Here is a 17237-nt window from a genome sequence, read left to right on the forward strand (position 1 = left end):
TTGATTTATTATGCATAAGCAATGCAGACTCAAAAGAAACAACAAAGTAATAAATGGACGAAGCCAGATGAGATTGCCGTTTCCACAAAATGTGTCGAAGCGTGACCAAGCCGCCCACATATGTTCAACGACCCATCCACGTATCTATTATGTAAAGGTTTTTGCACTTTTACATTTAATCTGTGCACAGAGATGCAAAACCAGCCTCTCATGCTCCTGTTTAACGTGATGAACGACATGCAGGCAGCCATTATTTCAGCTCAACCACAGTTAATGCTCAACACACGAGCAGAGGGAACGGCTCTGCCATCTGAGCACTTTTGATGCAACATTTAACATCTTCTCAGGCATATTAAGCAATCTTTTTTCAGATATATATATATATATATATATATATATATATATATATATATATATATATGGCTGGTTGTTCCTGCTGCTGAAAGTGGGGAAGGAATATCCACTGTATTGTATAACTCCAAAAATAAATCTACAGTGGCACTCCCAAGATTAAAGCAGCCGATTCTACTAACGCAGGGAGTTGAATGCCGTCCGTTTGCTGAAAGCAGCAGCTTGGAATCTGATCTACATGGAAACTTGATGCATAAAGGCTGTCTGTATACAAATGTAAATATATGCGTTGTGAAAATAAATGCAACTGTATACACATAGGTGATTAACTGAGAAATTTGAGGAGATTCAAAATGAATTTAATAAATATTGCAAGTTGGACAGCATTGTGAAATTGTGCAGTTTGTGTAAACTCAAGATCCATCAAATTTATAAAGGAATGGAGCTTAATGACACCAAGTATTGCTTTCTCTTTTTGGAGCAAACTCTTCTTGCTACCCAAGGGGATGTTGCAAAAAGTGTTTTGAGGAGCAGATTAATATACAGATTGACACACATTTGGCAGCAATAATGGACCTTTAAGGTAGTTGGCCAACATTTATGAAATTCAGAAAAGGAGACAATATAAGAACAGAGGGACCGGTTCATGCTGGAAGCAAGAAAGTGAAGTACTGCATGGAAACTTGAGAAATTTGTGTTTATAATCAGTTGTCGTGTCTTTAAAGTAGAGCTTTAATTTTAGGATGGAGTGGTTTCTGTAGTAACATTTCAACTATCAATCATATACTCATGATAAAAGACAAGTCATTGCTTAACATGGCGGGTGTTACTTTGGTGTAGCAACAGGAAGTCTGCTTCCAGTACTGAAACTAAACAACAAAATGTATCTAAATACACTAAAGCCCTGTGGTTAGAGACACAATAAGAATTTGGATGATTTGGATGATTTTTTTAAGACTCAGATGAAAAAAACCCTTGATCACTCAAAAATCCATACCAAATAAGGCAGCAATGATGTACCCAGGTCACAAGAAAATGAGAAAAGATTTTTGTAATGTCTTGGGGAAAACTAGGAATGCTTATGTTTTTGTTCACAACATACAAAGCTGATACAAATTACAAACTTTGTTTTAAAGAATTGAATTCTCAGCATGCAATGATTGAGTCCAGGCGTGACGGCAAGCTGCTTCTGAGGTGCTCTTGACAGCAGAGCACTAGAGTAATGAAAATGGTACATTTGTGTTTCTACTGCTAAGATTTCATTCCAGGCTCATCGGTCAAAGTATTTAAAATTTTGAACCACATACATTCAAATGAGATTCAACAAAATCCTGTGTTACAGCAGTCCCTTTCCCACACATAATTATAAGCTGCTTATGCTTCAAATAAAAAAAATAAAATACATATATAGTATTAGCGCAAAGGCTAAAATAGATATTCTGTTAACTTCGGTTCTTCTTAAAGAGCAATTGAAATTGCAGGGGAAAAGAAATTATATTTTTTACAAAAAGCCACATCTTAGATTCTCTCCTGGTTTTCACAAAGGAAACATCCATGCAAGCCAAACAAAACTGGGTGGAGATGCCTGCAGGAATTTGATGGAGATATGTTAAACATAACACACATCATGCTGCAGATTATTTTGCTTGCATACAGGCATGCAGGTGTGCTCGCAAGAATTCCCCCAAAAGCATGTGTAGAAAATAAATTATCATAAACCCCCACAGGAATCACGACGTTTTATTGCTAATGTATTGGCTGGTGTTTGACAGCTCCTCCTTTTTCATGTGAATATTTGATCTATTTTTGCAGGCCTCTGATGGTACATTTTTTATCGTCAGGGATACAAAGATTAGATTCCAAATACTAATGCGCCTTTGTACTTACAAGCTTACAAAATGGATGAATTGAAGAGTGAACAATGGATCCATATAATATTAGAGTTTCACTTCTGAAATGAGTGGCAAAATATATCCAACTTGTCTTTCTGACTTTTGGTGGAAAAGAAGCATTTTCTCCCAGTCTGTGAACAAATACCCTTTTGATAATAATAAAAAAAAAAGTTTCTACTAAACATTCACACATGTTGTGACACACGCTGCTTTCCTCACTGCACTTTTATGAGCAGAACGTGTTTGCTCAGCAACTCCACGTCTTTTAAGTAAGTACATTTTTGCCATGTTGTATATCAGCCACCGCGGGTCTTCCCAGGGGGGCATTTTAATGGGTTGCAACGACTCAACTAAGCAGGATTTACCATGTAAAAAGCAGCGTGATAAGTAGCAGCAGCAGCACAATAAATCACAGACATTAAGGGCGACGTATCCTCGACTGGCTGTAGTGGGCTGCAAGCATGTTTCACTGTTGGTTAGCTTATTCGTTCACTGTTGCTTACTGCCTGCATATTTCATCAAACACGTTGTCATATGCATACAACACAAGATCTGTTATTGATTAGATTTGAAGCACTTTGCGACGCAAGTTAAATGTAATTTTTTAAGGCTACAAAAGTTTCCTAGTGAAAACTTGGTAGATTTTGAAGAAAGCTTTCTAACAAAAATTTAACTGATTTTTTTTTTTTACTGCAACAGCTTCCTTTACATTCACGCCAAATAGATTTTCCATGATACAACCCCAGGTTTAAATTCAAATGTTAAAAAGGCATTTCTTCAAAAAGCAGAAAAAAGGCTGTTGACTCTTCAGTAAGCGTCACAGTTTGTGTACTTTATCACATTTTCCTTGTTAGAGTAGGTGTGAGAACTCGTGAATAATTCACGGTGTTTCAGTGGCTGCTATATAAAGCACTAATGACAAGAATTCAGTATAAAAAACGTCTGCGTACCTGAAGTTGTGCATGAACTGTTTGAACTTATCGGCTCGTCTTGAGAGAGGGACAATGATGTTAATCATGATATTGGTTGTGTCCATCCTTTCATTTTTGACCTTCATCAGAGGTCCGAAGGGTCGGAAGAGGACCAGACGTCTGAATTCGTGACTCGATTCCCCTCTGAAGGTCAGCTCGTACAGCGTCCCTTTGTCCCGCTCTGTACGACTGATACCTAATGGAGAAGAGATGAACTTATGACCAAACATGCATAAAATGCGATAATGTTAGTGTACAAATTAAAGGAACATAAAAAGCACTTATATCAGTTATTTATCTTATTTTCAACAATAAAAAATGGCACATTTCTCCAAAATATGAATCCTTTGACTAAAATAGTAATCTTACAACAAGTTCTGGATAAAATGGGATAAAACAGAAAAAACTGAGGTCTTGCTTGTTAAGGTTCAACCTAGAGAAGAAAAAAAAAAGATTTTAAACATATTTAAAATGCATTTAGTCACCTCAAACAAAAGTTGTTTGGAATTCGTCAGACAGGATTTGGCAAGTTTTTTTTTTTTTTTAAACTTTCTGTAGGTGTTAATTCATCTATTTAACGCTGCTGCTCTGACCACAAATGTATTTCCTTTCAAATGTGACACCATTTAAGGAGGAATGCACAGGTTTCCTGTATGTATAATTTGTCAAAAATAATTATCACAACGAAGAAAAAATTGAGCAAAAGCACCATTGTATTTTATGCCCTGCTTAATTTAAAGATGGTAACAATGCAGTTTTTTGTTTTTTTTATGAATAAATTCTGTTTCATGCTGTGACATTTTTTTTCCATCCATCTTCTTTACACCCTTGTCCCTTAATGGGGTCAGGAGGATTGCTGGTGTCTATCTCCAGCTAACGTTCCGGGCGAGAGGCGGGGTTCATCCTGGACAGGTCGCCAGTCTGTCGCAGGGCAACACAGAGACACAGGACAAACAACCATACACACACACACTCACACCTAGGGACAATTTGGAGAGGCCAATTAACCTAAAAGTCATGTTTTTGGACTGTGGGAGGAAACTGGAGTACCCGGAGAAAACCCACACATGCACAGGGAGAACATGCAAACTCCATGCAGAAGGACCGGGGCCGGGAATCGAACCCAGAACCTTCTTGCTGCAAGGCAACAGCTCTGTGCAGCCCCACACAGTTTTATGTTTTTTTTCAAACATACAAATCTAATGAGGACACATGAGATGTTGTCCAGTCACTCTGCTGTTTTTGGGCAAAGAGCCACAACATGCAACACAGAGGCACTTTCAGACAGAGAGGCTATTTTTGTAATCTGCACTAACATTCTTGTTACAGGCGTTACGTCAGCTGCTTTCCAATTTTTCTGCCTTTACAAAGATTTTTACTTGTCAGCAGACCTGATGAGATCACTTAGCAAAGAGAGAAAAGCAAAACCTAATAAAGAAAAAATGGGAAGTGGGGCCAGACAGAAGTGAATAAGATAGGAAGTAGGGCTGAAAAGAGAAGATGACAGAAAAGATGGACTATTTGAGGATGATGGATATGAGGAGCAGTACAATAGAGGGGTTTCTATGGGCAAAGATAGACAGCGCTGATAGCAGCCTGAATTAAATGGTGCTAAATTGGCGAGCTTCCTGTGATCGGGGGGCCTCGTTTCCCAGAGGGACATGATGAGCTTTCGTTTAGTGCATTTGCTGAACAATTTAGGGTAAAAGCCTTCACTTCCTGTCTTCTGTCTCAGAGCAATTTTCTGTCTCTTTTGGAGGCCTTAGTGGCTGGATGGCTCATTTTGCAAACCTTTATTGCTCGTGTTTAGCTTCCAGTCACTGGTTTGTTAATGCAGCTTTAAATCACTGGAAAAGTGCTGATGCCAGTCTCTTCATCTTGGCTGGCTTCAATTTAGATAAGAACTGCTTCTTCAAGATGTAATGCAATTGATGGGCATTAGGGAGAATTAAAATATGTCTAGCAGAGAACTGCCAAGTCACAAGAAGCAGGCAGCGTGGTCCAACTCTCCAGACAACATGGGAGCTATTCTGAAAACGCACACAGATACATTCTGGAGTACCGTATTTTCCGCACTATAAGGCGCACCGGATTATAAGGCGTACCCTTCAATGAATGGCCAATTTTAAAACTTTTTTTCATATATAAGGCGCGTAGAATAGACGCTACGGTTAGGGTTGCCACCCGTCCCGTATTGAACCTATACGGTAGGCGACTTGTTCCATACTCTACAAATGTGGATGTGTAATAATAAAGTAGTGGTCCCCAAGTACTTTATATAGTCGGCTGCCCCAGTCATTGTTTCACTCACGGTGTTGGTGTTGCGATATTGTGCCCAACTGCTTTCTGGGTAACACAGACCACCTGACACGCTGCCGCCGCAGTCTCTGTCTCTCTTCCCCCTCCCAGCCCCCCAGGCTTTAAATGTATAGGGGCTGGTACCTTGGTAACCCTAGTCGAAGCACCCCGGATGAATATCTAAAGCCACTTTGTTGACATAAAGAATGTCAACAAGACAGTCCGACTCCGGTCGGCGAGGAGAGCCTTCCGCGACTGGACCAAGGCGTGGCCGGACGATGGTCACCCTTCTCCGTTCGCGCACAGCATGTTCGTGAATAACGTGGTGCTACATGAGCTGCAGACGACCTGATTATCAGGTCGGTAGGTAGATAGGTCAGTCAAACTTTATTAACAAACCAGCATTCTGACAACTATCCCAGCATGCACAGCGCGCTTCTTCTTCTACGGGCGAAAATGAAGTCGGCGGCTGCTTACCGTAGTTGCTAGACCTGTTGTGGCTCAATATTGGTCCATAAATAAGACGCACAGGATTATAAGGCGCACTGTCGGCTTTTAAGGAAATTGAAGGTTTTTAGGAAAATACGGTATATGCGCAAAGAAATCCAGTGATGACTGGAGTGAGATTACTTTGTGCTCATCCTTGGCCTTTCTGATCGGTAAGCACAGTTCGACCAGGTTGTGCTGACAACAAAAGAACTTCAGTGTGGAAGTTACTGAAGTTAGCATCTTTCAGGAGTTAAAATTATAAAATGAGGAAGGAGTACCAAAAGTGAAAGAAGCTTCTAAAAACTGAAAGTTGGACATCAGCAGATAACGAGAAGCTAAACATGTCCTTTCCTTGGATTAGGAAGTGTTTGCACTTATGGAAAACCTCAGAGTTTGGCATCGATTAGACATGAGATTCTTTTTAGAATGATAACCTTGAGTAAAAATATTAAACATGTGCAACGTGGTTGAATCGACGTTAAACATGTCTTTATCTGGATTGAATTGGTTATATATTTCTGTGTATAAACTCAGTCTATTTATTCTGTATAGTGCCTTACTATAACATTTGTTGTGATTGTGGAACAATAATAAGCTTAACAGAGTTGCTTTAAAAAATACAAAACAATTATTCCTTTCAGTGACCACAATTATCCACACACGTTTTGAGTATGTCATCATGACAGCTGATGTTTTCATTTGCAATATGAAATGAGAGAAAATCGTATTTATCTTCTTTCAGCTACTGTTATAATCCCATAGTTGATGATCCTGTTAGCAAACGTAAGTCTTTTTTTTATTATTGTTTAAATTTACCAACATGTTTCTTCAGAGAGAAATTAATATTCAAGTCTATGACTGGTCAACTTCAAAAAAACTATTTGAATCCCCTTGCATACCCATATGTAGCCCTACATTGCAATGCATAAAACTCCAATAGCATGTTCTAGAGAGCATCTAATGAAAAATGTACCTTAATATACCTTGATGCAGGTAATTCAAATTCAAAAATACTTTTTTGATCCCAAAGGGAAACTAAATAAATTTAACTTAATTTAATTTAATCAGTCTTTTGCTAGTCAAAGTTAAGAGAAGAGTGTACTAATTCTACATGAAATACATTAATGGGACTGGTTTTTACAGGCAAGAATGCTACATCTTTAATATTCTCACTAATGGTGGTAATTGCAAATATAACATGGTAAATAGTTTAAGAGGTCTAATTTCTAATAAACTTGTTTTAAAATAGAATCCTGTTATGCTCAAGTCATGGCTGTATAACACTGACTGCTCGCAGGCACACACACGCACACACGCGAACACGCGCAGTCGCACACTTCCAGTTTGAATGAAGAGCAGCTGTGCTTATTTCCTGCGGTTTTGATCTGAGCTGAGCTGCGCAAACTAAGGGGATATCCTGGCAGCACTTCTGCACAAACACACTCAGATTTACGACCTTCCAGGAATATGCAGTGCCAGTTAGAGGGACAAAAAGGTAGAAAAAAAAAGGAGAGCTCTTGTGCCAAGATGCTTCCTGAGTTATCTGATCTCAAACAGATGCAGATGTCCACTTGAATGCGTGTGTGGGCACTCAGGATGGACTGGATGTATTCAACTCCTATTGCTCAGCTCGTTTTGAGGCACCCTGGCCATATTCTTACAAAGTGAATGCCAATCTACCCCCGGGCATGTTGAAAGACCCCCTACTTCCTCTGACGTGTCTCCATTCATGCTGCCGAGTTTTCACAAGGACGTTTTTGTTTTTGTACACATACACGCACACACACACACACGCACACACACAAAAGTAACAGAAAACCATTTAAACTCACAGGATGCATCATGCACAGAAAACTTCCTGCTTGTCTTTTATGTTAATCCCTGCAGTGACAGTAAAGAAAGCAGCTGTGAGTGCAGCAACAAAGCTCTCAGACGTGTCCTGCCATTAATGCACATATTTCTGCTGACTTGTGGAATCGGCAGCACACCAATTACGGTCCTGATGACACCCAAAAGAGTCAAATTGGGTCCAATACTATCTCAGTGTCCCTAGGTTGATCTAACAATTTCACCTACCGTACAAGTACTTCAGAAATTGCTAAAAAGAGAAATTATAATGCGGATGTTCATGTCGACCAAAACGTCTGTTCAACTGGGTGTCTGTTTTATATAAGCAAAGAGACCTTGCGTTTTCTGAGACTGTGCATCCTTCTACCAAAGGAACCATGCATACATTTGGTGATTCATCTTTCTGTTGTAATCCGACATGCTGACAGCTCAATGCCCAAGCACATCCGAAGGCATCAAGTTAAAAGTTGAAGCTTTTGTTACAGTGGTTTTAGCTATAGCCTGCAGGATTCATTGTGTCCTAATTAAAGCAACATTAAAGTGGCTAAGTAAAATGATTTTCATACCGTTTCCAGAGCCCTGAAATGGAACAATTTAGAGCGACTGTGACTAAAATGTCAAGTAATGTGTCTTTTGAGCTGAAAATGTCACAAGACGCTTTTAATCATTCTGGAGCACAAAAAATTCAAAGAGGTTAAAAAATAAAAAAAAATAAAAAATCTGTCATCTCTGAGAAGGGATTTGGGTTTTGTTGGCCTTGTTAGAATAACGGTAACCTGGCTTTGTTGAACATGCTATGCAGCCAGAACAAAAAGGGGGAAAAAAAGAGAGTGTAAAAATCAATAATTTTTGTTGCACCTCACAAGGTGCAACCAATGGAGACATTCCCTACACAGAAGCTGCTATGAAAATATATATATATATTTTTTTTATCAGTTTTTTGCTTTAGGGACTCTACTGTTTTCAGTATGAAAACAGCAGAGTATATAATTTGAAGTTTGTGGGCTATTGGTCTACAGGGGTCCACCGATACTGAACTCGGCAACATCACAAATCAATTGTTAAAGCTCATTTCGCTTTTCCCATGTTGACTCTTTCATACCAAAGCTCATTTAATGGTACACCACAAACCCCTTCAAAGAGACTGTATTCTCTGTTGACTTTCTGACCACAGGATATGATAAGATGAAACTTTAAAAGGATGCTTGTTAAAATGTATATGCCCAACGTAACGCTTGTTAAATGAGGAGTTTGGTTTGGATTTCGAGACTGGTGTTACTGCTGATAAAAATCAAATGACTATGCTTTCCAAGTCATACTGAGGGAGCAGCCGCTGCCTGTAGCACTTATTAACCTAATTGCTTAGGTAACGACAGGCGTTGATTAATGGCAAAGCATTGCATTTCAAACAAACAAAGTGAAATCCTATTCTTTACTTGCACTATGCGAGTTCAAAAGTTGCGTTTACAGGATCTACACAAATCATTATATTCTTTGAACTTTTCCTGTTTAGTAATTGTAGAACTACAAATTTCACTGCCTTATATTTGCGGTTTTATTTGTTGGATCAGCGCAAAGTCAGCGGAAAACCAAGTGTGGCACGCATTTGTACTGTATGCTGTCAGCAGGGAAGTTTGTAAGAAGCCTTAAGAAGATGGATAGAAAATGTGTTGACTCGAAAAACTGGGGCAGACATTCACTTGCAGGATAAAGACATAGTTCCGTTCGGAATGGCCCGGTTAGCTGAGAATGTATGTCCAACACTTCAACAATGATGTATACAAATGCTCTCCAGCCAATTCAACTGGGCTTAAACTATTTTGCGACGAAATAAAGGCAACGTTTTCCAGTCTGCAATGAGAAAAAACTTAAGACATGTCGCTGTATTTGCAGCAAAAGATGACTTTACTTTTATCTGTTAGGTATTGACTCAATCGAGCTAAACTATAATGCAAATCAAACCTTCCAGGTTATTTGAAAAATGTAAAGTTATTCATACATAACACAACATCCCAATAAGCTTTGGGTTGTTGGATATTAAATTACAATAAAGTTTGTGCTCATAAAAAGACAAAATGTGGAAAAAAAAGCTACTTTTGGAAAGGAATATAAACATCGACTACATCAGGCAAAGTGTTTTACCTTCTATAAAGTCAGACGGTGTGTAGACTTTGCTAGTTTGAGTCTTTTCTGCTGCCACCCTGTTATCCTGATGCGACGAGGCTGTGTTGAGGCTGTGCAGAGCCGCCTCCAGCACCTCTCCCAGCTCATCTCTCTTGTCCTTCCTCACGGGTTTCTCCTCTGGGTGACGCGTGAGCCCCATTTCCAGCTGGTACATCTTCTGCAGGGTGAAGCTCTCAAAAGGCACTACGCCGTACTCGTTGGGCAACCTGGTGCCGGAGCTTATCTCGGCTTTTGACAGCTGAGCTCGAAGGAACTCCTGCAGGTCAGACTGCTGGCTCTTTGCCCCCTGAACCTCTCCAAAGCCACCCCCCTGCAATTCGGCGCCCCCATCCCGCCCCTCTGCAGGTCCGTTCGCGGCTGTTTTCAGGCTCTCCTGCACCCTTTTCAGTTGCAGGCTGCGCTCCTGCAAGTCCTCCTTCAGCTGAGCGATCTGTTTCTTTAAGGAGGAGATGTAGAGGCGGTGCTGCTCCTCGCGCTCCTGGAGGAGCATCTGGTAAGAGGGTGCTACAGGCGGACCCCGGCTTTGGGCAGCATCCCCTGCTCCCCTTGTCCCGCCGGGCCTTGCTCCGACCACGGGCCCTGTACCTCCGAGGCTGGGGTGGTTGGACCCTGCATGGGGTAAAACGTGACTCAGCGGAGGGTTGTTGGAATGTGGAGGGCTGCAGGTCATCAGGTAGAGGAGTGAGAGTGAGCAGCAGAGGAGCACCAGCAGGCCCCCCACACGGGACACCCAAGTTAGCAGTCCACGCCTCAACATAACTGCGTGCGGTATCAAAGCTCACACTTTCAGTAATATCATGTAACCTCACACACTCCAGCCTCAATCAAAACAATCCGTTTCCGATGATGTTCCATCACTTAGTAAGGAGGCGGGCGACTTGTCAGACCGACGTCATTTATCCTGAATTAGGTCGCCGCCTCTCAGGTCCCAGTTTCTGTGAGTTACTTCGTCATCGGAAACACAAATGAATGAGTCGATACTTGCACAGAAAAGAGCGCTCTCGCTTTCTGCTGGTCCACTTCGCTTCATTGTCCGCCGGACGACTCCATTCCAGACATCGTTAGGTCGTCCGTCACTCACAAGTGACTCATCTGTTTGAATTTACTCCCGACTCTCTCACTCGGTCCACGCTGTCGTCTCCCCGTCTGTGTGGCTGTATCTGGGAACGACGGCAGTCAGCCGCGTGAGCGCAGGAAAAGCTGGCTGATGCATGAAGAGAACGTTTTAATGGGAGCGTAAATCCTTCCCGCGGTCAGTGGTGGGGTTTTTCATCTTGGTTTCCTGACAGGGGACACAAGAGACATAAACAGTCATATTACATTCAAAGCGTTGCAAATCAGAATCCTCCCGGGCCTTTTTGACGCACTGCTTTTAGGGTTGCGGAAAGTGCTAATTACGCATTCTTCAGGGCCACAATTTTGGAAAACAATACTGTTAGAGTAGATGCGTCTTGCTGCGAGATGTAGAGCAACAGAGTGAAGTATATGTACATGTAGCCACAGGCCAGTTCTGGATGTCGGGGCATATTACAGCTTAGTTTTAGTTACGGTTTCTGAAACGCGGCAAAAATTTTTTCCTTCATGTGGTTTCTATTGTTTAATGTTCTTTTAATGAGATGCCACAGAAAGCAGCGGAATGACTGAAGTTTTTTCTCTGGCTGTGCGGCAGTGCTGCCCCTCACCTATCTGTTGATGAACATTTCCACACTGGCTGCAAGAGTTCAGCAAGTCAACGAGCAAGTCAATTTGCCAAGGCCAGCCAAAGACCTTTTATTTTGAAAGTACAGGCTTTGATGTATATTCTTATTAAAAGCTTGTAGAGCAAGTTCTGAGGTATATCGAAAATATGCCGTTATAACAGAAGTCAGAGGGGCTAAACTGACTTAATATAGTTTTTTTAATAGGTTCTAAAGAAAAGCAATTAAATCACACATTTTGTTAAGTTACACCTGATTCCATAATATTCTCACAAAAGGTTATGAAGTTATGAGTAATGTCACACCTAAATGTGATATTTATCCAGATATATTCGTCAATTTTAGTAATTGTTTTTAAAACCCTTATGAAGCATCATAACCTTTAATTTGAGAGATGTTTCCTTCTAAGCTCTGATGAGTAATTGGAAAAATAAAATCACTAATAGCTGATGTTTCTTAGAGCAGTGTGAATAGGTCCTGCAAAATCAGGTTGCCAAAAATAATAACTACCGGTTAGTCTTTAAGAGCATCAATCGAATCAAGACTTGATTTTAAATAATTAAAAAAACAATCTGGATGCCTGTCAGAATCCGATCTTAAAAAGGTTTCTACCACTACCATCTTAATGAGTGAGTATACAGAGTAAAAAAAAAAAAAAAAGTCCAGAATATTTTTTTTCCTTAATTAAAATGATCATGTGGTAGAAAAAAAAAAGTTAATGAGGGGAGCAACCATCTGTTTTGTATAATCAGTGTTACAGATTAAAAGCCAATCGGATGGTCTGCATGCCCATTAGTGAGTAGCATGAACATCTGCTAACGTATAACTGGAGCTGAAATCATACATCAAGGAAGACGAGTATTCCTTCATTTGACAGTAGCAGCAGATCGATACAAGTGCAAGTCTTTGGGATTGTCTTCTTATAGCCATCCTGAAAAAAAAAAACCCTCAAACATATTTGCTCTATTTTATCGTAGTGTTGTAAATTTCACACATTTAAGTTGACAACTACGACCTGTAGAGTCAGCGATTTAGCTTTTGTTTCTTTTCTTTTTTTCTCTCTCTCTCTGTGGCATTTTGGGATGACCTTTCCTGGAAATCTTGGAAGTTTGACAACTATCTGAAATGTTTTAAGCTTGTGAAAAATCTCCCTTTCAACCTCAAATTGCTTGGAAATAGTTTTTTAACCCTTAAGAAGGTTCACGGACAGCAACAATTGCTCTCCTCTTGTTTAATAAGTTAAAGACAGAGTGGAATCTGTTAATTTTCGCATACTTGAGGATAAATGAAAAATATTTTTGGAAATTTAGTAAAGACCGCATGATTTTTATCCTGTCCCGACACGTAAAACCCAAAATTCTAAAGAGGGTGTAATGTCTTTTAGGATGACTACATTAAAAAAAAAAGAAGAAAAAAAAGTGTGCAATGGTGATATGTATATTTAGCAGTGCAAATGTGGATTTTCTGTATGAATGCATAAACATTTTTTTTGTTAGTAAAGTGCTTCAGTATTTGAGTTACTGTACACGTCTGTAAATGCATCTCTGTATCAGTCTCCGTCCCTCCTGACTCCCCACACAGTCGGCTCTTTGACCCGGCCGCCTGAAGCCGCAGCAAATGAAAGGATTAGTATGTGGTGGAGGTGAATACTGAACTGTGCTCCGACACATGGAGGGATCAGGAGACACAGGGCGTCTCTCCAGCAGGACCTCCACAGCTGACTCGAAAATGTTTGAGGAGAAGCTGAGCGAGGGAGAAGTGGGCGAGTCAGCGGTGGAGAGAGAGAGAAAGAGAGAGCCTTCTGAGACACAGAATCATCCTCAATTACAGGAAAACCCTGGTGATATCATTATGAAGCCGTAAATCATTTTATATGGAATGCTGTTGAACACATTTAAACGGGAAACGCAGTTTGGTTTGCAACTGGTACTAATTACTTCTGCAATTTCCTTTTTTTTTTTAAAGTGATTACATCACTTATGTTCTTCGATTTGACTTTTTAAATATTTTTTGTAGACAATATATATAGTTTTTTTGTTGTTGTTTTTTTTAAACATTTTGGAGATTATGTCCACAACATTTTAATCCAACAGTAAAACTTTCAAGAAACAGTGAAAAAAAAACAAAAAAAACAAGATTTAGGAGGTCACACCAGGTCACTGTTTTCTGTCTAATAACTAATTGTGAAACAGCAGCCAGCAAATGATTTCACTCAGCGTAAAGACTTTTCCCACATGATTCATTTTTATTGCAGTGGTTGGGCAATAGTCCAGTGACTAATATGCAAACATTTCAGTACGAAAAAAAAAAAAAAAAAAGATTAAAAAAAGCCAATTCACTGACATGGCAGTGATGTCTTTCAGATAACTCGTCACGCCACCTTGGGTGAAGCAGTCAGCTGGTTTCGCAAAGCTGCGAGAGAAAAATTCATCACTAGAAGGAAGGCTAGTAAGATTGTTATTTATGAGCAGAGACTCATGGTCAACTCAGTGGAATAAATGACTTGATTCAGCCCCGGTCATTTCTCTCCCTGTGAGGATTGGCACGGCTGCAGTGCAGCAAAACCCGCTGCTAAATAATCATGCTTGATTTTATTAGTGGCGGGATGCCTGGTGTTTGTGATTTCCCGTTCCCACAGTGTCCCTACCCCTGCCCACGTACAAGGTCATAAAAAAAGCTATTCCCACACCCCCAGACATTTTCTGTTTTAGTTTTATGGTAACGCATAATTGTTCCAGAACAAACTATATTTTCATACACAGGTTATGTGACCGAATACAAGATGCTTAAATTAGAATTTCAATTATTGAGGGGGAATAAAAACAAAAACAACTTTGCCCAATGTGAAAAACTAAACCTAACAACTGGTCATGCCCCCATCGGTGGCTACTATTTTTTCCCCCCTTATCTTGTAAGCTGAATGCATAGAAAACCCTCTAGTTGTTACAAGACTGCGTTGATTCCACAAAATATAGCTCTTGGTTATATCGTTGAGCTTCATATTGCTCCTGACGTAGCTGAAATAAAATATAGCTCTTCAATATGTTGAACTTACTGGATCAAACACAAGCTTTGTTTTCCATCATTTAATGACGTTAGACCACAAATGCAGAGTTCTACACGTGGTGTAAACATTCACAAGTTGTTATAGAAAAAGGGTCAGATTACACTTTTTAAAAAAATACACTTAAATATAAAATTAAGTAAATTGAATCTGTCCAATCTAGATCCATTTACATTCAGTTACTTAACACAATATAATTAAAAATATCATGTTTCCTGACTGTGTAAAGTGCCCTGAGATGACTCCAGCGTTGCAGTTGCTCTATGTACACTAAAGTGAACCGAGATAAATTATTGACGAGACAGAAATAGGAGGTTAATTGTGAAGCGCACAGCTGCATGCCACTTGCTCAAACTGAAACAACTGCAGCAATGCAGATAGGATGCACACTCAAAGTTTGTTTGTTTTTTTTAAACAAAAGAGTTGAATTAGTCTGTCAGATGATGTCAACCCAATTAAGGTATGGTCCACTTGGTAAGGAGCAAACTAAAGAAAAACTACAGAAATTTTCACACAAATAAACAATAGGAAATGCATATGGGTGTCACAGAACATTCTGTTCAAATGCACTATTATTTAAAGTTTTCTCTAGGGTTTGGTTAATATATTGGCAGAAAATAAATTATATCTGCCTACATTATATATCAGCACATAACAGTATAACAGTATTTAGCAGCACATAACTAGGGTTGGTTTCAGTTTCTCATAGCATGCTTTAAGCTCAGCTGAAATAGTAAATGATTAGTGGAAGGGCAAAGCTTTCCAGATTTTAAAATAGTTAAAAGTTGTTCTTATTTGTTTGAGCCTTATTTGAATTCATGCATTTCAAAAATAAAATTATCCACAATTGATACTCCTACGTACATGTCTGAATGGTTCCTTTTCAAGTGTCTTCAATGTGTCCTTTATAAGGCGACTCACTTCAGGTCATGTTAATTAATTAAGCAACAGTAAGTGCTAAAATTTTTACATTAATTAAGATTGCATTAGCAAGTTGTGAAAATTTTATTTTTGTAAAGAAATAAGACTTTTTTTCCTCAAAACTCAGTTCTATACTGTGTTGTGATTATATCATTGTGTGCTGTGATGCATTGTGGCTATTGACTAATTTATCTTTTTTTTCCACTTGGAGGTCAGTTTCATAGTGGGATTTGAAAACTCTGCAATGGAGTCATTTTAGAATATTTCCTGAAAAAAACGGTGTGAATTATACTTGTAAAATAGTCCATTATCTCCTGGTCTGACTACATCACTATGCAGACTGCTCTGAGTGTTGATTTTACGGTGCGCTCTTTCACCTGCAGCTAGGCTCGTATCAGGGCCTCATATGAAATCTGCACAACACTTCCTGTCTTCTCTTTGTGTGGAGCGGAGACTTCCCCCTGAGACATAAGCAGGAACGACACCTGATAACAGCTTCCTGCTGTTTCAGTGCTTACGGTTTCTGCAGGTTTTAAGAAAAAAAAAAAAGCCAGCCTGTGTAAATGTAATGAAGCTAAATTTGACATATCCATCCATATATATATATATATATATATATATATATATATATATATATATATATATATATATATATATAAACACAGGTTTGTTTACCAACACAGCACGGAGGAAGAGGATACATTGTTCCGTTTCCTGAAATGGCTCGGCTGATAAATGTGTTTTTGCCCATATCACATATTTCATTTTTCATTCAGGAAATAAAACCACAGATGTGGTGCTGAATGCGTGGGAGATGCTCAGAGATACAAAACCTCTCCTCTTAAACAAATAATAATAAAAAAAAAAACGGCTGTCATAAAGAAAATGAAATATGAGAACAAATAATTTAGTATTTGGTGACCAGTGATGTTTTCAGCTCCAGAGCTCTGCGCCCTCTGCCCTAGCTTTTTCCTCCTTTATACAAGAGCTTCCTGCCAACAGGGGATCTGCAGGCAGATATAATTTATTTGCAGCCAATATATTAACCAAGCCCCAGAGGAAACTTTAAATAATAGTGCATTTCTTCTAGAAAATGAGTTGGGAAGAGGGCGAGAGGCTGAACGAAGAGCCAGCGCTGCAGCAGTCTGCTGTCAGAAAACGGAGTGAAGTTCTCTGCCCCACTTCTGTTTGACAGTAACACCAGCACAGCAGAAATCCCACTCAGGTGACGGGTTATCTCTTTATGTATGCCAGTCTGTGTTCTACAGAGCTACCTTTGAATGCCTTAGGCGTCTGACAAGCCAGGTTTGACCCTCTCAATTGACTCAGACAGCTACTGCTAGTATCCAGTAAATTCAAGTTGGCAGTTTAAGGTAAACACATAATCTGAAAATCTTATGAAATGTCTGGGGGTCTGATCAAAGGTAGAAGCGATAAAGAATAATAATAAACAAAAGATGCGGGAGGAAACCGCAAAGGGGAAATCGCACCTTAGAAGAATTTGAAGAATTTTACTTCTGTT

General features: G+C 39.6%; 1 protein-coding gene across 2 annotated transcripts in view; it reads right to left on the minus strand.

Annotated features, from left to right (window-relative positions):
• csgalnact1a (chondroitin sulfate N-acetylgalactosaminyltransferase 1a) overlaps positions 1–17237 on the minus strand; it is a 40804-nt gene that overhangs the window by 18674 nt on the left and 4893 nt on the right. For both annotated transcript variants that reach the window (XM_008423763.2, XM_008423762.2), the window contains exons 2-3: positions 9992–11315; positions 3194–3410 (exon numbers count right to left, since the gene is read on the minus strand). In XM_008423763.2, the coding sequence (XP_008421985.1) occupies positions 3194–3410; positions 9992–10790 (1016 nt within the window). In that variant the 5' untranslated portion in view covers positions 10791–11315. The remainder of the gene's footprint in view (positions 1–3193; positions 3411–9991; positions 11316–17237) is intronic.

Source organism: Poecilia reticulata, chromosome 12 (assembly GCF_904066995.2).
Source record: "Poecilia reticulata chromosome 12, P_reticulata-male-v2, whole genome shotgun sequence".
Lineage (NCBI taxonomy): Eukaryota > Metazoa > Chordata > Actinopteri > Cyprinodontiformes > Poeciliidae > Poecilia > Poecilia reticulata.